Source organism: Cibotium barometz, chromosome 5 (genome assembly GCF_041138505.1).
Source record: "Cibotium barometz isolate CiBa-2024 chromosome 5, ASM4113850v1, whole genome shotgun sequence".
In the NCBI taxonomy this organism is placed as follows: Eukaryota; Viridiplantae; Streptophyta; class Polypodiopsida; order Cyatheales; family Cibotiaceae; genus Cibotium; species Cibotium barometz.
The window spans coordinates 8,521,851-8,544,120 of record NC_141050.1 but is presented as its reverse complement, the minus strand read 5'-3'; the positions used below and the strand labels follow the sequence as shown (position 1 = coordinate 8,544,120).

The 22,270-nt window shown below is 42.2% G+C and overlaps 1 protein-coding gene across 4 annotated transcripts in view; it reads left to right on the top strand.

Moving 5' to 3' along the window:
• Positions 1-14,380: 14,380 nt before the first annotated feature.
• Positions 14,381-22,270, top strand: part of LOC147638020 (transcription factor MYB3R-1-like) — a 54,684-nt gene continuing 46,794 nt past the window's right edge. Inside the window, exons 1-7 of one of the 4 annotated variants that reach the window (XM_086797534.1) lie at positions 14,381-15,598; positions 15,724-15,778; positions 15,894-15,951; positions 16,038-16,132; positions 16,212-16,315; positions 16,412-16,540; positions 16,648-18,388. In XM_086797534.1, coding sequence (XP_086653660.1) covers positions 15,480-15,598; positions 15,724-15,778; positions 15,894-15,951; positions 16,038-16,132; positions 16,212-16,315; positions 16,412-16,540; positions 16,648-18,388 — 2,301 coding nt within the window. In that variant the 5' untranslated portion in view covers positions 14,381-15,479. Of the gene's footprint in view, positions 15,599-15,720; positions 15,779-15,893; positions 15,952-16,037; positions 16,133-16,211; positions 16,316-16,411; positions 16,541-16,647; positions 18,389-22,270 lie in introns of all 4 variants that reach the window. The other 3 variants (XM_086797549.1, XM_086797527.1, XM_086797541.1) reach the window with 3 other exon arrangements.

Genomic DNA, 22,270 nt, shown 5'->3' with positions numbered 1-22,270 from the left:
TACAGTCCAGTAGAAAAAAGACCACTAGGAGAAAGAAGAACCGAAACAAACAAACTAAAAGTACATCCACTAGTTCTCAGGAAACCTCTAAACAAAACATGAGGGATAAAACTTTTACATCCCAGGAAGTGCGTGAGGAACATCCACCTCAACCTGAGCCTAGTGTTAAACAAGATAAGGCTAGTACGACTGAGGATAGTTCTGGGGGTTCTGTTTTTGTGGATAAAGTGAATGAGACTCTAGAGGCCATCATTGATGCTCATAGAAGTCGCATTGCAGCCTTATCAGTTCTACCCAAAAAGCTTCAAGAATACCCAAACCCTCGTGAGGAGAAGATCAATCTAGCTGTTAATCAGCAACTCATTAGGGAAGCTCAGTCGATACTTGAGGGACCACCACCACCTATTCCTCGGGGCCCAACCTCTCTTAAGCCAACATTAGAAACCATACCAGAAGTGTCATCAAGTCGGGAAATGAAAAGTGAGTTCATTTCACAAGCTCAAAGCGAAAGATCGACACCAATTGACACTCCATTGAAAGAAGAAAGTCTACCATCACCTAGCCTTGTCTTCCCATGCAATGATGAAATTATTGATGCTAATGAGGACATGGCAAATGACATGTGGGCCGCTGTAAATGAGAAAATAAATGAAAACATGTCTTCTGTTAGTTCGCCTCCATTCTCTGAGGTGGATTTTACCAGAGATTCGGAAAACAATTTTGGACGCCCAAGCATCCAGGAGGAAGGTCACACAATTGTTTCTCCTAGAAGTAAGCATATAATGAAAACCTTACCGTCCTATCTGGGAGAATATGAGAACTGTTCTCAAACCTTGAGGATACCCTCAATGCATAAAAGGTTGACAAAGGAAAAAGATATGAGTATGGTGCAAGCTATTTTGTCAGCACCAGTGGCTTGTACCTTACCTTTGCTTGAATTGATAAAGCTTAAACCTGAGTTGTGGAATGATATTACCACATGTTTGTCAGAGCAGGTATTGCTACAAAAGGGTCACCATGAGTGTACTATACACTCTGAAACAAAGCATGTAATGCCAGTTCCTATCAACAAAGTAGGAAAATTTTGTGAAGACGATCAGGGAAATGCTACCCTCCCATTAGAAGTGCGAAAAGTATCTTCAACTGCAATACTTGATAGTGGAGCAGGAGTGGGCATTGTGACAAGGTCCATTTGGGAGAAATGGGGCAAACCAGCTATTAGGAGTACCAGGATGCGCTTGCAGCTAGCAGATGGAAGCTTAGAACATCCCCTTGGGCTGCTCGAGAACATATTGGTCACCACATGTGGGATTGAATATGAGCATACCTTTGCAGTAGTGGATTTCGGAAAGCATCCAAACTATGAAGTGGTATTGGGTAGACCATTCATGCGACAATTTCAAATGATTCAAGATTGGGGATACAATTATTTGTACCTCCGACATGATTCTGTCATCACAAGGGTCAACCTAAGGAATCACTCATATCGTGATGTAACAAGATCTCCAATAGATGAGTTTGATTCTGCTTCATCTGAGGGCTCAAAAATTACATTGTCAGATGGGCGAGAAGATCTATGGATGTGTGGAGCCTCATGTAGGGATTTCAACACTGAGAGACTTAAGGGTAATCGAAGTGTATCTGACGAGGCATACATTCCACAACCCTTCCCTGAGCATTTAATTGATCCATTAGAATGGAGTCATGTCCTTGCAACATTATCGACATGTGCTTTACCAAAGCCAATTCAATTTTGTGACTCAGATGGATATGATATTGTTCCTATACGAATGGTACAACCACATAACCTTCGAGATGATTTGTACTATAGGAATGCATCCACAACAGCATTGCATGTTAAGGAAGTCTCGGCTACTCCACGAGCTTTATCGTGTCAAAAGGGTAATGTTTCTACCTTACCCAACCCACAATCAAAATCTGCTCTTAAAGCTCCAAAACAAATGATATGGATAATTGATGAGTACTCAAGTGAGGGCCATGGCTGGCATGTTCCAACTACTCTAGTTGCTGCTCAAAGAAGGCCGGGCAAGAAGGAATTATCAATGTGGCTACCCAAAGATGCGTACAAACTTGTACCATCTAGTCTAGTTCCTAAGCCTCTTAAGAATCACATCATTTCCAAGCCCAAACCTCGGATTGTTACTCGATGGGTCCCAAAACGGGTTCTTAAAGCACAAGGCTATTATGAGGGTGCACCAGCAATTTGGCTTCCAAAATGCCATGCTTTGGCAGGGATAAAAGATTGTTTCCAAAAGATGCCAAGAGCCACCCTTGATTTTCCATATCAGTGGGTACAAAAGAAATCAACACAAACTCTTCAAGATAGGAAAGGTGGCTGTGATAGCACCTACAAAACTACTTGTGTTGATCTTCCTAAAACATGTATTGAAACACCTGTTGTCCCGATTTCTCCTTGTTACATAATTCAACCATCAACTGGTGTACTTAAGACCCATCCAACTCCAAAGGAGTCTCATTTGAGCATAGATTCTAGCATTTCAAAGCCTAAATCCCCTTATCTTGCTCAAATTCCAAGACAATTGATAAAATTTCCACTCAAGAAGGACATACCTAACGACAAAGATAAGGCATTAACACTACAATTGAAGCTCTTTGGTAGATCAATGTTTGAATAGTGTGGTGCCTTACGCCTTTAAAGGATTATATTCTTTTTGAGATAATCTCCACCACCAGCGCAAGGGTAAGTTCAACGACTCCACAATAAGAACGACAAGCCAGGGCACTTTTCTCCCATTGGGTTTTTTCCCCTCGGCTATATTTGGTGATTGGCACCACTAACAAATTTTATTCTTTTGTTTTTTCTTTGTTTGTTAATAAAATTTTTGCAGAGATCTCAACTTAAGAAGAGCATCAGATACGCCCCTACAGTCCACCTATCGTGCACACAAATTAGGAAGGGGGGAGATATGCTACGCTTACAAAGATCAAGGAGGAGCAATCTGCACAAAATCAGCAATTATTCAAGGCAAACGAACAACATCAACAGGGCACTACAACAGGTGTATGCAAATCTTAATCTTTATTTCTTTAAGTGCTCTTATCTTTCGAATATATGGTTTGCATGTACACAATATTGGCTGGTTTGAGTTTTGATTAGTAGTTAAAATGTGGTGAGTACATTCTAGAGTCTTAGAAAACTTAGTAAGAGATATTTCTATCCAAAGACAGTGTAGGATATATACCAAGGGAGTATGCCAAGTACATATGTCTTCAAGGTATATTAGTTATCCCTAGTGGTAGCTATCTCTTAGATATGAGCTAGGTGCTAGGAGTAATAAAATTTATGAAAATATACCCTACAAAAATATATATATACAAAGTGAATTGCGACATGAAGTGTCTACCGCCATGCGAAGTGCTTGGTAGGACCTGGGGATGTCTCAGCACCTTGGGGCCGATGCCTTGGTTTCCATGGGGTGAACACTGATGTCTAAAAACTTCAGAAGAAGAACTTTGAGGAATCTATCGCCTTGATAGATGTTGGTAGGACTCGGGGGTACACTATGGGCCCTCAAGACCGATGCCCTCATCTTCAAGGGGTACTCCTTAGGTCATAAAAGAAAGAAAAAGGGTCTGTCGCCCTTGAGATACTTAGCGGTCTTTAGATTCTCTTGGCGGAGGTCTCTTGGCCATTGCTTGGGTCTCATGGGGATAGAAACTTAATCTTTATCACCTTCTATACACATATCAAAAAAGAAAAAAAAAACCAAGAGAAAGCTCCAATCACCTTTGCTCATACTTAGGAGTAGGGTTGCCACTTAGGAGTAACTTCCATACTGATAGGACATTGAGACTGCGGTCATAACCGGAGGTGTACAAAGACACTTGCCTTTGCATAGCATTATTTACTACCTAAGTCTCACTTTGACTAGTTTTTACTCACCTCTTTTAGTACTCATTAAAACTTTAATCAGCCTTGCACTTGTATGCTCACGTGTGTAATTATTATTGCTGATTTTGCTTTTCTTTTCTTTTCTTTTCAATAAAGGACTTTACTCGTATCAATTGTTTTTTGTTGCAGCTCTTGCTACTACCGCGCTCGAGGACGTGCGCAAAATAGGAAGGGGGGAGTGTTGCTTGCAAATGAAGATCAATACCAGGATGCAACAAAAACGATACTTAGGGCTCTTGAAAAGAGTTCTACTTTGTAGATGAATGAGGGAGAGGGTTTGATAATAATCCCACATGGGGACTTATGGGAGTCCTAGAATTTTTGTATAAAAGGTGGCTCATTTGAGAGCTTTAGACACATTGGGCAAACTCATGTTTGAGCTCTCTTGAGACTAGCTCTCCCTCTTCTTCCATAGAGGTGCAAGCTCTTCTCTCTCCCCATCAACATTGTTGTAAGTTCTATTCTTTTGTTAATTCAATGCAATGAGTGATGTTTGTCTCTCTTCTCAAGTCTATTCTCTAGTAAGCATGTTTCTTTGTTGTTAATAGCTTCAAAGTGTGTGTGCATGCTAGGAAGTAAGATCTTGAGAATGAAGGATGCTTTGAGCTTGTGTATGCAATAGCTTAGCTTTCTTCTTGTTTGGATGCATGGAATGAGTGGGATGTTGAGTGATTGAGTGTGGCAAGATTGAGCTTGTGTGTGTGATTAAGTCCATGTCAATAGTAGTAGTTTTCTTCACATTTCTCTCCATTAGTTGGATAAGCTTTTGTGCACCGGTACGGGTCGAATCCCTAGCTCCGAAAGGGATGCAAATCCCATTGGATTGAGCTTAGTGTGGATCGTACTCCTCTTGCTACAAGAGAGAGAGTTTTCCGTCTCTCCAGCCTCTGAAAATGAGGGGCAGTCGCATCATGCAAAAAGACTTCCGGAAGGGGCCTTGTGCCAACAAGAGTAAGAACAACAAAATCAAGATCCTCTAAAAGATCAAGAGGGAGAGGAAAAACACCAGGAGCTCCAAAACAAGAGACAGGGAGACCAAGAAGGAGAGGAACAAGTAGCCTTGGGTAGGATGTCTATGAAATACCCAAAGCTCAAGGGCAAAAGTGAGGAGGATCCAGATGCTCGTGTCTTTGCCTCTGCGAGACCACCTTGTTGGCAACTAGAGCCCCATTGCAACAAAAAATAGAGTATTTTGCAATAATTCTGGGTAGCAAGGCCATCAGCACAACTGGTACGCATGGTATGGTTTGGACCATTTTCAGACGTTTGAGGAACTGAAGAGAGCTTTCCTAAAGAGATTCAAGAGAGACAAGACCACCACTAAGGTGCTCAAAAAGCTACACAGGCTGACTAAGAAAAAAAGGCCAACGGAAAATATATTTTGCAACCGCATCCTCATTTTGTCTATGAATAGTAATGGAACCGCATCCTCATTTTGAAAATATATTTTGCAACCGCATCCTCATGTTGTCTGTGAATAGTAATGGAAATGGATCCGGTATGGTGGCTGCATTTAGTTTTTGATAGCCTATTCTTATTTGGCACAATTACAATAGGTGATAACCAATTGGCTTTCTTTATCGAAAACATGATTTCTATAGATAACAACTTATCTATCTCCTCTTTTATTTGCTTTACATAATTTGGATGCATTCTATACCTCTGTTGTTGGATCAAAATTGTATCCTCCTTAAAATTGTTCAGATGCTAGTGAAAAAGTGGGATCTATCCTCTCCATATCCACATCCATACAAATACATCCTTCTATGCCTCTAGCAGTTATTTGAACTTCTATCATCTAGCTTGTTGGGCTGACACTCTCGTCATATTGGGAGATTTCTCACTTCTGAGGTTCATATATGTTAGCTCATCCTCTTTCACTCTGCTTTGTCTTCTCATGGGCTCTATGTGTGTCCCATCCAAGCTTTAAAATCGTCCTTTGTCATAGGTTTGATTTGATCAGCTTATTTTTCTTATTTTTCTTGGCATATGGCTAAATGTTGAACACACCTAAGTGAGTATCTAGACATGATCCTCTCAATGTCTATGAGGATTTTTTCATGTTCATCAAATTCTACTCCTTCCAATAAGTTTAGCCCTTTTGCATAGACTAGTCTAGCATGTTTATTCCTTTTGCATGAACTAGTCCAGTAGGTTTATTCTAGACATGATCCTCTCAATGTATACTTCAAAAATAGACTCACCAAGTGTGGATCTATTTGAGGATTCTTTCCTCTTCATCAGTTTCTACTCCTTCCAATAGGTTTAGTCCTTTTACATGGACTAGTCTAGTGGGTTTATTCCTTCTGCATATGGTATGGACCTCTTAGCTAAACTCAACTAAATCTTTGGGTAAACTGATATTCTCATTCCCTTTTGAAATCATTATTTGATTCATTTCTCAATTTTGTACGATTTGGCCACATGCCTTAACCATAAGCATTGGAGATGCTCCTGTGGAGATGCTCCTGACAACTCTTCCATTTTGAGTACAATAAACTCAACATGGAACTTACATTTTGGTATTTTGATTTCCTCTCCTTTGACTATTCATACAAGTCTCACACTTCTTTGATCAGCCATCCTCACAAAAAAAAGGATTGCTTGCATCTCCTTGGTGCCCAATTCCCTACTTGTCTTTTCTAACAAAATGTTTGCTCCAAAACCTCTGTCCAAGTGTACCTAGCCACCACGAAAAATTACTATAGCATATGGAGTCATGGTGTCTATCTTGGGAACTTCTTCCCTAATACCCACATTATTCCCACAGCTGACTCTCCTCTTCTCGTCCCATACAAGTGGTTTTTTCTTGGGCTTCTCAAATTTTGGTTCAATTACAGGTTTCATCGACCTTGTGACATCCAACACTATGGTCTCATTACTTCCTCTTCCAAAGGTTGTATCTATACCACATTCACTACTAGTGTTGGGCATTTCCTGCTCCCTTTGACATTCCGTACTACTCTTGTTAGTGATTCATCTATATCTGACAGTAAGCTTTTCAATATATTGATGATGGATAGTTCATCTAAGCTCTTCCTTTTCCACCTTCATTTTCCATCATCTAGGTGCCTGGCTTGAACAAGGGTTACTACATTAATGTTTGTGGCTAGCAGTCTATTTCAATTGTTGTACGTGTTAGATGTGTGAAGGTCTAACATATGCCATATGTCGGCGGATGCCATATGTCGGACTCATTTTACACTCTTCCTTCAAGTGATCCTTGTTTTTACATAAATAAAAAAACACTCCCTTTCTAAAGTCTAAGCTGTCAGGAGATTTCATGCCACCTATGACTAACTTGTTCATAACAGATACTAGGTCTTCCATTCTGACCACCTTGTCTTTTTTTTGAATTTTCTTACCATTCTTGCACTTCTTTTCCTATCAAGTTGTCTTCCTTTGTGTCACTATCTTCGGTCTCATAGTTAAAAGAATCATGCTTTGTCTTCTTTTTCTTAGGCTTCTTCTTTTCTGAGTTGAGATGTTTTCCACCCTCTTGGGTGCTTCCACCACCAGCCCATTAAGCCTAGCATCTTCCACATTCACTATTACTCATATAAGTTTTTAACTTCCTCTTTAGTCCTCTCATGAACTATTCACCCATTATTACTTCAGAAGGCTTGTCATCCTCACTCATTCAACTTTAGGGAGAGTATAAAATCTTGTAGCATAATCTTCCATTGGAAGCTTTTTCTATTACAGATTCTTAATCTTATCATGTAATTGAGTGGTTGTCTTCACTTTTTGAAACCACTTCAATAATGCTTCTTTTAAGTCCGTGTAGGGCGGTTGTCTTCACTTTTCGAAAACACTTCAAGAAAGATTCTCTCAAGTCTGCATAGGTTTCAAAATCATCCTCCTCATACCGTGAAGCCATTTTGTCGGCATGTCACTGAAAGATGTTTTAAAACCATCCCTCTTTTTGTCATTACTTACATTTAGTCTTGTTTAATTTGCTTTCTATTTTGATTCAAACTTCAATACATGTGCATCAAGATGCTCTATTTTATTACATTTGAATGTTGAAAGCTTAGCTATAATACCTTGGTTGACCATTCTTTGCACATGTGGAAGAGCATAGAATCTACCTCCTAGTCTGCATGACACTTGCTCTTGTTGCCATTAACTAGTTTACCTTTGATGAATGCATTGTGCCAGGAAATGCTCTAGCTAAACCGTAAAAGCCTCTTGTTGGCCGATATTGCTCCCCTTCCCCTTTTTGCTAGGTGATGCCCACCAAGCTAGCCTATCAACAGTTGGAATCGAACTGTTTTTTGTTTTCTCATTTTTGACATGAGAAATTTTACTGATTCTACTGGTTGTGAAGTAAATGACTTATAGACAATGATTTCTATTGGTTGTGAACTGGATGACTTATAGACAATGCCTAATTTTATTTATGTGATGCTTGTTCTTAGCATCAATTCTCAATAGAACACCAGCTATTCCCCAAGATTTTCGACCGCTACTTAGCAGGATCACCACAATTGTCGGTGGCTAATCCAACATGGCAAGATAGTCTAACTTTGGGCTCTGTGAATGCTTATTTGCACACGTGTAGCCGATGATCATTATCACGGACTTAAAAGCACTAAAAGAACAATATGTTGAAACAAGTCAAAACACAAGAGAAGATTGTAGAAAACTGTAAGAAATATCACATTTACGACAATAACTAACAAGGACTGTCGATGCAAACTTCTACTATAACATGAAAACTTAGTTCTCTAACACTCCTACTCTAATGTTCTACTTAATGGATTGTCCACTCATATTCTTTTGCAGGTCCAACTCAAGACTAAGAAAATTGTCTCCTAACCATTAATAGCCCTACTCATAGGTATCATTACAATTATGTTACAAGTGGCATGCATGCCTAATGTTATAGTGAGCGGTATTCATGGGGTGGATATCCAGCGAATCCATTGGTGGACAAGGCCTCAATGATCCTAGCCACCCTGTCGGTCTGAACCCACCAACATGTGGTTCATGTATTTTTGGGAGAGATGATTTCTTGTGGACTACTACCTTCGCGATACCCTTCACCATGTAGACACCCATCTTTTCTGAACCTTTTGGATTGGGGGTTAGTATTGTTGTTGTTAAGGCTTCTTGTTTTGGCTTGGGGGTCAGTGTCGCTGTTGAGATTTATTTTTTATACAGTCCTAGGGGGTCTTGTGGAATACTTTAGCATTACCTTCTTGAGCATGCAACTAGTTCTTTGGAACCCACAATGTTTGAGTTGGTAGAGGTTGTGGTTGTGGAAGAGGTGGAAGAGGTGGTAGTTGTACCCTTCTTTCTAGACTTTCGAGATTTGTGGAGTGCATGCCCTGGGTTGGCAACGTAGCCAAATTGGATTTTAACTAGGCTAGATCATTCATTTGCACTCCACAAATTGGATTTTAACTAGGCTAGGTTTAACTGGTAATCTAAGACCTTGGATTATCAAAGATTGGATGTGGCAAATAGCTCTCAAACCCTCATTTATTTGCCTCGAAGAAATCAAAGTGACTGGTGAAGCATTGCAGAGGAATCTTTGCATAGTATCAAAGAATCATAAATGGTTTGTCACTAATCATCCACATGGAAGTGGGGGAATTGCCCTGGCAATTGATGTAAGCCTGGCTCCTTACACAAAGGTGGTACAAATTGATCCTCTCCATCGGTGGATTGTAGCACATGTAGACATGGTTGAGGATGCTCTCACAGTGGTGTCTCTATATGCTTCGGGTCCTCCAGGATCTTAACCTGGGTTATGGTCGTCACTTTATGAGCATTGATTCCCTGGTCATTATTCTAGGGGACTTTAATATGGTGGAGTCGCATCTCGACAGATACAGAGTGATAGGACAGACAACCAGAGGGCAGGAAAAGAAATGGTGGGAAGAATGTAAGATCTTTCATGCTTTACAAGATGTAGCCACTTCCAATGAATTTACTTGGAGGAATGAGAGGTCTGACATGTTGGCTAGGAAATCTGGGTTGGATAGATGCTACATTTTAGATGTTCTTAGGCAAAAAAATTTGGACTCTAATGTGCAAGTCCTGAAGACCATTGCTCTTTCTGATCATTATCCAATCCTACTAACCCTCAAGCCTCATACCAGAAAATTAAATAAGGATGGTTCCGTACTGACCCCAATCTTTTCAAGATGCCATCCGTCCAGGAAGGGATAACCAAAATTTGGGAGGATTCCTTCTCTTCCTTTCGAGCTCCTGTGAGAGCTTGCACTAAAGCAGTAAGAGATACCCAAAACTTCTTAGTGTCAATCAAAAAAGAAGTCACTAAGGTTGGAGCTCAGAGAAGGGTTAGGAAATACAATAGACTTAAAGACCTAGAAAGTAGAGTGTCCTCCTCATAAGAAGATCTGAGCCAAGAAATCAGCTGTCTTAAAGCTGCCCTCAAAAGGGAGGAGGAAATTTAATGTCAACACCTCAAACTCTTTATCAAACAATGGTGTGCAGGTAACGTTGACAGGCCTTTAAAAGAGATGTTTGCAATCCCCAAAAAGAAATATGAGAGGGAGATTATTCCCTTTTTCAAAAACCTGCAAGGCCTACCTGCAGCCTCTATTGAGGAGAACATGACCATTGCCAGAGTACACTTCTCGAACATTTTCATTACTCTTGCAGTTATGAATGAGGAAAAGGAGTGAGCATGTAGGACCATTTCAACATGCAAGCGAAAATGGTCCCCAAATCCTTGGTAGTAGCTCTTGACATTGATGTAACAGAGGGTGAATTATTAGATGCCATTGATTACTTGCATAACGGGAAAAGTCTTGAATTAGACGGTTTACCAGTAGAATTCTTTAAGCAGTTTAAAGAATTGATGATCACTCCTCTCCTACAAGTATGGAAAGAAAGCCTATACCATGGCTCACTATCTATATCCCTGAATGAAGGAATAATCAAACTGATACACAAAAGGGGCCCAAAGATGTTCTCTCTAACTAGAGACCTATCTCAATGCTGCTTACAACATATAAATTTTTTTGCAAAAGTGCTGGCAAGGAGACTAAATGACAATCTCAAACGGTGGATTAGAGAAGAACAAAAAGGTTTCATTAAGGGTAGATTCATCCTTGATGCAATCATTGCCCTTTGGGAAGGAGTGGAACATGCTGAAGAAACTAATCAGGATTTTGTATTCTTTAAGATTGATTTTGACAAAGCATATGACAGGTTAGAATGGGAGTTCATTCTCCAATCTCTTAAGGATATGGGGCTAGGACCATTATTCATTAGAAAAGTAGCTACACTATTTGGAAATGCCAAGGCAAGAATTATGATCAATGGTGGGAGACTCTCAAAACCTTTCGAGCTAAAGAGGTCTATTAGACAAGATGTCCACTTACTCCTTTACTGTTTTCCATCGCTGCACTGATGCACTTGGATGGTTGGTACATGATGCGCTTGGATGGTTGGTACATTATTCATTAGAAAAGTAGCTACACTATTTGGAAATGCCAAGGCAAGAATTATGATCAACGGGAGACTCTCAGAACCATTTATTCATTAGAAAAGTAGCTACACTATTTGGAAATGCCAAGGCAAGAATTATGATCAACGGAAGACTCTCAGAACCTTTCGAGCTAAAGAGGTCTATTAGACAAGATGTCCACTTACTCCTTTACTGTTTTTCCATCGCTGCGCTGATGCGCTTGGATGGTAGGTACATGATGCTTTACAGAAAGGAGAGCTAAAAGGCATTGACCTGCCGAATAACAAAGGCCAAAAGTGTCTGCAGCTCTTTGTAGACGGCACACTAATGGCATGATCCACAATGATGAACAATCTATTATAATGTTTTGGAAGTGCCTCTAGATTTTTTATACTGCTTCAGGCTCCCTAATTAACCACCATCAAAAACTGGTATCAAAACATTGGTTAAAGACCCTCTAGAGTGGATCATCGAGCAGGGGTGTCAAGTCATCAAAGAGGGTCAAGTCTTTAGACTGCTGGGTATTCTTATGGGATTTGGAGTGACCATGAAACATAGATGGTAGTGGTTATGGAAAAGGTAAAGGAGAAGCTTGATAGATGGAAAGGATTCCAACAAAATCTAGCGGGCAGGTGCATTGTGCTCAAACACCTTCTCATTCCTATAACAATATACTTCTTCTCGTGCTGGAAACCTTCTTAGAGTAACATCAAAGGGCTCCAGACTTTATGCAGAAATTTCCTGTGGGTGGGAGCATTGTGTTCAAACACCTTCTCATTCCTACAACAATATACTTCTTCTCGTGTTGGAAACCTTCTCAGAGTAACATCAAAGGGCTCCAGATTTTATGCAGAATTTTCATGTGGGCAGGAGATACTGATAATTGCAAAATTCCAAAGGTAGCTTGGACATACTGTACTTTGCCCAAAAATAATGGAGGATTGGGAATCCTGAATGTGGAGCATGTAGCTAACAAAATGGCAGCGAAATGGATAATAAGGAGTCTAATGATTCAGACTGGGCAATCCTCATGCATAGAAATTTGGGTGGCCATAAACTGTCCCCAATGCCTCAATGGAAAAACCTTCCGATCCTCCCATTGTTGTTCAACCCGATCCAAATCAAACCCATAGGCTCTAAATTGGTCAAAAGCATTTGGTATGCATGGAACAAAGTCAGAGAGGGGATATGCCTATCCAAGGTTTAAAGGAAATATGCAGGTCTGTTTCATTTGGACTCCATTTGGTTCTCACTTTGCCTGGGTGATTGTGTGGATGAACACAATTTGAAGAGAGCTCACAAATTGTCAAAGAAAGGAATCTAATGCTGGGGAGACGTATGTGATTTCTCTACTAAAAAATGGATTAAACCTGACCGAATAATACATATCTTTAGACTCAGTAGGGAAGATATGCTCTTCCTTCAATCCAGATTAACCAAGTGGGACCCTGATAAATCTTCACTCATCCAATGCAAGAGCGCTTTTAATATGGATGCCTTTCACTAGTCTCATTCAAGTACTCTTCTGCCTATCCCCCCTTTGTCGTGCAAAGGAATCTCGGTGCATGTTAGGTTGAATGCCAAATGAAACTTGTTATGGGACAGGAAACAATGGGAATTCAAATTCTCCAAAATTTGCTCATCTATAATTCCCCCTAAAAAGTCAATCTTGCTGTGGTTAATCACACACAAAAAAAAGGATTTGGAGATGGGTTATTCCCCGGATGCAGACAAGAAGAGGAGAGGATACCCCACCTCTTCTTCTCCTGCAAATGTAATAAAAAGCTCCTTGAGCTAGTGCAACAATGTCTCTCCCCTATCAAGAAAACATAATTTACGTGGAAGCAAATATTAATGGGGGACTATATTGGTTGCTCGTCTAAGCTCTAGAATAATCCGAAATCACTTGTTGTTTCATAATGTAGACTTACACAAATGCCCAAGCCTGAGATATGCTCTGTGTGTGCAGATGAGGATGATTCTCAAAGTAGACAACACTGTATGCCAGGCTCAACAATCCAGGATAGATGTTGAGGAAGCGTTGGCTATCAGCAAAGCGTGTGAAGAATGTTGAGGAAGAACTGGCTGTCAATGAAGCACGTGAAGAATGTGAGGAAAAGATCCGGATCAGCAGAGTGGATCGGGAAAGGCAGGAACAAGAATGGTCTGAAGTTGCTAGTAAGCTTGAAGAAGAAGATGCTAAACTAGCCCTCTTTATTCTGGAACTGATGACTGTAAAAAATTCCATAGAAAATTAATGTTGAGCTAAGCTTCTCTTAGAAAGATTTGATGTAATGGAGTTCTCTTTTTTGTGAATAAATAATACCAATCATCTCGTTCCACTAAAAAAGAAGAAGAAGATATTCTCACCTACGATATCTAGAAAAACATTGTTGTTTGGACATGAAAAAAGCCATAACAACAAGGCCCTTCTTGCCTACCACAACAAGCACAAAAAGCGACACTATGAGGGGATAGGGGGGATGCAATATTTAATTTGCTTTTCTATTCAAATGGATCCATCACTTGCAAAATAAAGCCCTTGTCAAAGCACACTTGTTTTGGCAAGGTTGATGGAAAATCTGCATAAAAAAACCCCTTCCAGTATTCACAGAAAACCCGCAAACCCTTACAACGCACCTGCAAAATTCATGATCTCACTTGTAAATTTTATTTTTGAAATTTAAAGATCGATAAAATTTTAAGCATTTTAGTGGAAAAACCTGTAAATATCGAAGAAAAACTTGTAAATTTTAAAATTGCAAGTTTTAAGATCTAAGAAGAAAGATATTCTCCGTGAACACTGACCCCCTTCAAAATAAAATACGAGATTATGAATTTATGAGTCATAAAAATTAAAAAATGAAGTGGCACCGCACCAGATTAATTGCAAGATGCTATAAAACAAAAGGGATGCCACAACGTGCGGTGACACGTGTGCACTTGGACGAGACCGGCGACAGGCGGTGGAATGGGCCGTTTGAGGTTTGAAAATTTGTGATTCACCGGCCTTCCCCTTTTCCACAGGTTTTTTTTTTGGCGGACGAGGGTTTCTCTTCTGCATTTGGTCTGCCCATGGTGGGTTAGGGTTTCTCTTGAAGTCTCTGCAGCAATACTGGCTGTGGTAGCTTAGATTGCGATGTGGGATTTGGATTTGAAGAACGGCACTGTAGCTATGGCGGGAGAGGGCTTGTTGCTGTCTCTGACAGAATGGGGTATTCAGGAGCTTCAGGCTGTCTTTAACAGATAAGGTCTCTATGGCTATGGAGGACGACGAACCGCTCCAGCATTGGCAGATTAGGGTTCGATGGTGGCTCTCTTGTGTTTTCTGAAGCTCTCTGGCTATGGCAGAATGGAGGCTCTCACGAAAGTCTCTGGCTGTAGTGCATTAGGACCTTATGGAAAGGGTAGCGAAGGATTTGGCTATGGGGGATTCATGCAGCTCCGGAGGTCCTGGCAATCGCAGAACAGAGCTTCTTCTCGACTAGCGGAGGCTGACGTAACGGACTTGTCAACCTTCAATCATCATTATTGTCGTAGTTGTCATCATCATCATCCCCATCGATCGGACCTACCATTGCCGCATAATTTCTCGTCGGCTCGCTGAAGCTGAAAGAACAGTTCCGTCAACATTCAAATCTCCACCATCATCATTGTAACCATTATCACTTTCCCGTCATCATCATCAGTTCCAGCAGCGGCAGCTCCTGCTTCAGCTCCACCACCACCGCTACAACCACCACCATCATCATCATCAACCAGGCTTGGATTCCTTTCATTCTTTCTTTGTTCCAGACTCACCATTTACTGCACATCCGCTGCACCATACATTTTTACTTTGCTTAATTAACTAGATCACTACTAAACATCAAACTATCCATTCATTCTATTACATTATTCATAGCATATTCCTTGTGTTAACAGAACATCTTGATCTGTATGGAATGTACCCTCATTGGTCTCTGCCCTCACCATTGTTTGTTTTATTCACTCACACAGCTTGTACATTGAGTGATTACCAATCCTAATATATTATAATCAAGATCTGATTTAGAATAACAAGTCTGCGGGATATGCCCTGCCCAAGCTAGTCAGGCAATGTCTGGGATCAATTCCAAGAGAACTTGTTCTTTAGAGGACAAGAGGCCAGCTCCATCATGCTCATCTCTTTCAGATTGCAGTGAGAGTGCTGTTCACAGCCTACCGCCTGTACAAGGGTAATGCTCCGTCTGCCCTTCTTAATCATATGCCTGGAAGTCTGCAAGGAGACATCTGCTTGTAGGATTTACTTTTATGCTTTACATCATCATCAAGCTTGTAACTACCCCTTGTTTAATAGCAGTCGTACTGGCGGACCTAAAAGGAAATCCTCCAAAGGCGGATGGACACCTCAAGAGGTAGGTCAATGGAACTATCCAAGAATTACTTGCTGTCATTGAGGGTCAGTAGATTCATTGGATTTTGTGGTTGGAAGAATAATGGGATTAATTGATGCTTTGTTTTGGGGTTCAGGATGAGACTCTGAGAAGAGCTGTCCAATGTTACAATGGCAAAAATTGGAAGAAAATAGGTAACCTTATAAGCGCCTTTGGCTTACGAATGTTTGCCTGCAGTTTGCATCTCACATTACTTTGTTCCCTTTTTATTTTAATACAGCGGAGTTTTTCACTGAGCGAACAGATGTACAATGCCTTCATCGCTGGCAAAAGGTTCTGAATCCTGATCTTGTGAAAGGGCCTTGGACAAAAGAGGTGATGATTTCACCAGTTTCGCATGCACTTTGGTAATCAATCATTCTTGAGACAATTGATTGGGTTCTTTTGTGCATAGGAGGATGAAAGGATAGTGGAGCTTGTGAGTAGGTTAGGAGCAAAGAAGTGGTCATTAATTGCACAGTCCCTGCCAGGCCGAATTGGGAAGCAGTGCAGAGAAAGGTATGTGATTTTGATGGCTTTAAAATCTAAAAATAAACTTTTACGATCGAAGCTTTGTGGACAAAGGATGTAGTTATGACTGTACTCGTAATTCAGGTGGCATAACCATCTAGATCCCTGTATCAAAAAGGAGGCATGGTCTCAGCAAGAGGAGTTGGCGCTTATCCAAGCTCATCAAATCTACGGTAACAAGTGGGCTGAGATCTCAAAGTTTTTGCCCGGAAGGTGACGTTTCATAACCCTCCAGTTTTGGTCCTTGATCCTACACGTTCTTCCTGCACTTAATGATCATGCTGCACAGAAATCATGCCTAATTATTTCATGTTGAACAGGACTGACAATGCTATCAAGAACCACTGGAACAGCTCTATCAAGAAAAAGCTCGATTCAAATGGTTTTGCAAGCACTCTGGATCAGCCACTGTCAGAGCAGGTTGTTTTGCAGCCCATGCAGATGGGAAGCAGCTTAGCTGCTTCTGTGCAGGAGGAGGCAACAGTACATTCACAAAAGGAGCTTGCAAACAGGTGTGCCGCTTCAGGTCCATGTATGCAATCAGACATCTCTGCTAGCCACACACAGTTTCACAGCGGAGTTGATACTTTGAAAACAGGTGATCAAGGCTACCAGCTTGATGTCAGTTTGAGGTCACCATCCTTTCTGCAAACAAAGACAGAAATGCAGCTGCCTACTTTTTCTGAACAGTTTCAGGCATTTACTGATGCCAATAGTGGAGGCGGCCCATGTCCGCAGTTTGAGCAGTCACAAGAATTATCTGCAGATATGATGGATTTATATGATTACATACCTGATGCATCTACAACATCAATTTCTTTAGAAATTGAAAGGTTGGTATCCTCTAAGCAGCCACCAGCATCCCCCACATCTATGCCACAAAATGTTTCAAGACAATCCTTGTTAGAACAAGTATGTTCTCCAGGTATCCTCTATTCACATGTATCATGGCCTTACTGGACACCTCTTAAGCCCAGTGTAAGTGGAGATCCTTTGAGCAGCACAGCCAGCAATATCAAAGGATTACTTACTTATAGTGGAGCTGAGATGCCTGCATGCGAAATCGACTGTCTTCAGCTTGTGGACATTCCCGTCGTTCAGGATCCTGAGGAGATGCAGTCTAGGTTGCTCTCAGACAAAGGAGAAATGGAAAGTGGAGATGGGTCTGAAGAACTTGGTGAGTTGTCAGAGGCTGTCCTGCTACAGCAGCTTCTTGATCAAGATGAGACTGCTGATACAGTGTCATGTCACATCAATCAAGATGGGCTGGATTTTCAACTCTCTGGTTTTGAAACAGAGTCTCTCTTCTATGAGCCCCCAAAATTTCCAAGCTTAGACTTACTGTTTGCCAACTATGATCTAATGAGCTGTGGTCACATCCACCAACAGGCCTATAGCCCTCTTGGTGTACGGCAGATGTTCATGTCGGCAGTAAACTGTTTCACCCCACCAAACTGTTCATGGGGTTTGCAATCTTCTGAAACTAGCCCTCAGGCAGTGCTTCGGAGTGCTGCAAAAAGCTTTGGAAGCACTCCTTCAATACTACGTAAGCGGCAGCGGGAAGTGGTCACACCTGTTCAGCAAGTTTCATGTAAAGAACGGGTAGAAACTGAGACTATGATCCAGATAGGGTCCATAAAATCAAGTTCTTCTGACAGTTTTGGTGTGAATGAGCTGTCAAAGACACCACTCTCAGGGGTCGCAACTTATGATGATGAAGAAGCTCTTGGAGCCTTTTCTGTAAAGCGGTCAGCAGAAAGATCGTTGCTTGTTTCTCCACCATATTGCCTGAAGACCAAAGCTTCAGTGGGTTCTAAATCTGGCAGCAGACACTTTGGACTTGGTTCTCCCAGTCAAAACCGTTCGCAAGGGATTCAAGCTAGGATGGATGTTAGAGGCGATGGAAATAGTAAGGCTAAAGGTAATGGAAAATTTGTACTCAGAGACAGCAAGCTGCATTTGGTAGACATAAGGGAAGAGACAGGTCAAGCTAGAATCAAGTCAGAGGAAGTTGAACATGGCATTGAGAAGTCTCTCAAAACAAAGAGGGATGAAAAAGAGGTAAATTGAGTTTATTTTTTTGTCATCGAACTTGTAATTGCTGTGTGTCGATGCTATGTGTAGATTCTTACTATCAGACTGTGCAACCTGCATTTGTGAGTTTACTATGGCTACAAGCTTTGATTTGACTTAGGTTGGATACAGACGAGTAGGGGCTTGGACGGGCAAGATTGCCTGTCCAAGCTTCATGGGCAGCAGTCACAATGGGTCTCTCCCTCTGGCAGGAAAAACAGCAAAACATGGTAGTGGTATATATATATATATATACATACATCTATACACACACACACATATATATTGTATGTATGTATAGATAGGTCTCTCCCTCTGGTAAGGAAAACAAACAAACATGGTAGTGGTATATATATATATATATATATCATAGTCACTAGAAACTAGAAACGGGAACGGAAACATTTGAGGAATGGAAACGGGAAAACGAGTTTTTAGGGGTGGAAACGGCCGTTTCCTGTGACAATATCACTTGGGAAACGAGAAACGGCCATGGAAACGGATGGGGTCCTGAAATGGAGAAACGCGTTTCTAGGGGCTGAAACGGCCGTTTCTTGTGACTATATATATATATATATATATATATATATAGAGAGAGAGAGAGAGAGAGAGAGAGAGAGAGAGAGAGAGAGAGAGAGAGAGAGAGAGAGAGAGAGAGAGAGAGAGTTATATTAAACGTCTTCAAAAGACCCAGTGGGTCTATGAGACCAAAAGTGATACAATAGTGTCCATATAATCTCATCATGGTACAAAAGAAGACAAGATGAGAGCTATGAGCTTGGAATGTCAAATCTGAGCCATATGATTCAAAGTGGGACCATCATCATCATACAACCTATGGAGCTAACCCCTCGGTAGGGGAAGAGGGCCATCAAGGAATATTGAGCATGGGGCTAGCTTTTAGAAGGCTTTGCAGAGCCACCGGGTGTGGGAAGGTGGCTCTGTGCCTCTCCAAGATCTCCTCAAGCTGGGGCTGATGTCTATGTTGCTGGGAGTCTGGGGCGGCATTGGGCTCACTGTAGTGCCATGGCGTGGTCTAGAGTCACACCAGAGTGGGGTCGGGCACTCCAGAATGTGTGGTTCTATGAGGTTGTGGGGTGGGTATGTCATCCATGGTCGGTGGGGCGTCCTCTCGTGGTCGGAAGAACTGAGGGATGGTTGCCTGGGGCGGGGGTGGATGTCTCCCATGGGGTCTCAACTCCCTAATCATTGAGTCTCTGTGGCCATGAAGCTCTAGTAGGAATTGGCACAGACACCGCTAATCTGGGTAATCCATGATCCTAAATAAAGGTCCAAACCCCTCTCTAAAGAGACAACGGAACCTCCCTCGAATCTCATAATATACGGTGCACCTGCATATGAAGTGCTCCTCTGACTCGACCTCCTGCTGGTACATAGTGCATATCCTCTCCTCACGAGGTCTTTGCATGGCTCTCTCTATCTCTATCCTCAGGTGGTGCGAGGACACCCCACAACTGGCCCACTACAATCCGCATGGCATGTGACATGTATATGTCAAGATATTTGGTCCTTAGTATGAAACCATCCTCTGTAAGCCTCATGAAAGTATCCATGTAGTACTACCGTTTGTATGAGAGTGGCTCATGTGTTGTGTTCTAGGTCTCCTGTATGTATAGTCACAATAAATCATATCCCATCACTTGGTTCTTGTCATCTTGAGAGAGCGTGATGAATGGGTGGCTCATGTGTTGTGTTCTAGGTCTCCTGTATGTATAGTCACAATAAATCATATCCCATCACTTGGTTCTTGTCATCTTGAGAGAGCGTGATGAATGGGGAGAGTATATGTATATGGCATGTGACACGTATATGTCAAGATATGTGGCCCTTAGTATGAAACCATCCTCTGTAAGCCTCATGAAAGTATCCATGTAGTACTACTGTTTGTATGAGAGTGGCTCATGTGTTGTGTATGTATAGTCACAATAAATCATATCCCATCACTTGGTTCCTGTCATCTTGAGAGAGCGTGATGAATGGGGAGTGTGGGTCATAGTACATACTGGAGTGGGGGGAGGCAATCCATCCCGAGTCCCTACCTCGTGAACCAGGTGCTTACTCCGCTATACCATGACTCGTGCTCATCTGCTGTTGCTAGCTGTTGGGAAGATTGTAGGGCGAAACTCGAGAGTCTCCAGGGGGCTATGGCATTGATCTTGTGAATGTATGGAAGAGTGCCTCTATTACCATGGGTGTTGTAGCAAACTCTGTGTATCATACGGGAGAGCATCATGACGTGAGGTCCCTCTATCTTCGGCCATTTGGCCGCTATAAGATCAGGTGCCCAAAAGGGTGCTCCATACATCAATGTTGGAGTGACCAAAGTGTCAAATAGCCACATTTTGGTCCTTGGCTCCTTGAAATGGGCGTGTAAGCACTGTCTCTCTTGAGAGCAAGAGAAGCATATGTCAGAATATGCAGCGGAGATGATGACCAGATCTGGGAACACGAGCAAAAACGCAGGCAGAAAAATAGCACAAGAGAGAGAGAGAGATGTAGGCGTGTAACTCTGCTCTGATATACACAAGAAGATCCCGAATATGATACAAATAAGGTATGGGGGATGGGGGCCTATTTATATGCCCCCAGATAGGCAGTCGGCCTGCTGAAGAGGCCTCCACGACTGCATCAACAGTCGGCCAGCAGCAGATCAAGCCCACGACTGCATACATCCAGTCGGTCAGCATCACAGAGGTCCACGACTGATGTCCAGGCAGTCGGCCAGCTACTGATCCTTCAGCCACCTCAGGGCTGCCTCCCAAGCCTCATAAAAATGGGAAAAAATAGGGGAAAAATGCGGGGAGTGAGGAAAAATGATAAAACACCTGATAAGGGCGGGCACACCCACAACAAAGGCCTTGGTGTATAAAACTGGACAGGAGATGACTTCTAACACCCCCTCTCAGCTCCTGGCTGTGAAACCAACCACTGGGAGCTGGGGTGCCGCCTGAGCAAATCCTGAGAGAGCGACTTCGTGAAGAGGTCCACCGTACTGTCCTTCGTCGAACAGAACTCTAGCAAGATGTCATCAGCAACGATCTGTTCACGAACAAAGTGCCTCTGGATGACCATGGGTTCCTCTAGTGGAAGCCCAAACCTGCAATGTAACCTCCTGCTGCTCCGTAAAACTGCTCCTGGGCCATAATTAGATGCCCTCGTGTCCGGATCTCCTCCCCAAACTGAGTCACTCCAACCGTGGAGTCGGACTCCATCCAGCAATCCCCCTCCTGTGTACAAGAGTCCATGATCCTTCGCATGCCGCAGAAACCACAGGAAACGCAATCCTGCCTCCCAAAGAGACATCTGCAACCATGAGCTCAACTGCCTCATCAGGAAGCTCCCGTCCAATCTGGTGTCCATCAACCAGATCAATGAACCATACAGCTTCTGAGTCACAGAGACATCACACTGCTCACAAGGATCAACACCTGTTACGGTGCACAAACAAGTCTTGGAAACTTGATGAAACCTGTCAACCACCCCCTTTGAATCCGGAACCACAAAGCCTGGAGTAACCACCTCCTTCTGCAAGTAAGCACCTGCCACCTGCCTGGCTTTCCGAAAGGTCCCCGTGGAAAGAACATCCTCAACTACTGGAAGTTCTATGTCCCGAACACTACGAGACATCAGAGCATAAGTGACCTGTTTAGTTTCCTCTGACTCACGAACACAAGAACTACCAACATCAGTACTGGAAAGTTCCTGCCAACTGCTGCCATCTACTGGCAAGCTATCCACCACCTGGTCTCGGAAAGCCCGCACCTGCAGCGTGTCCACACATTCCAGAACAGATCCTTTTGCACCACTTCAAACATGGCTCAGGCCGAAGACAAAGACAGTTTCTCACAA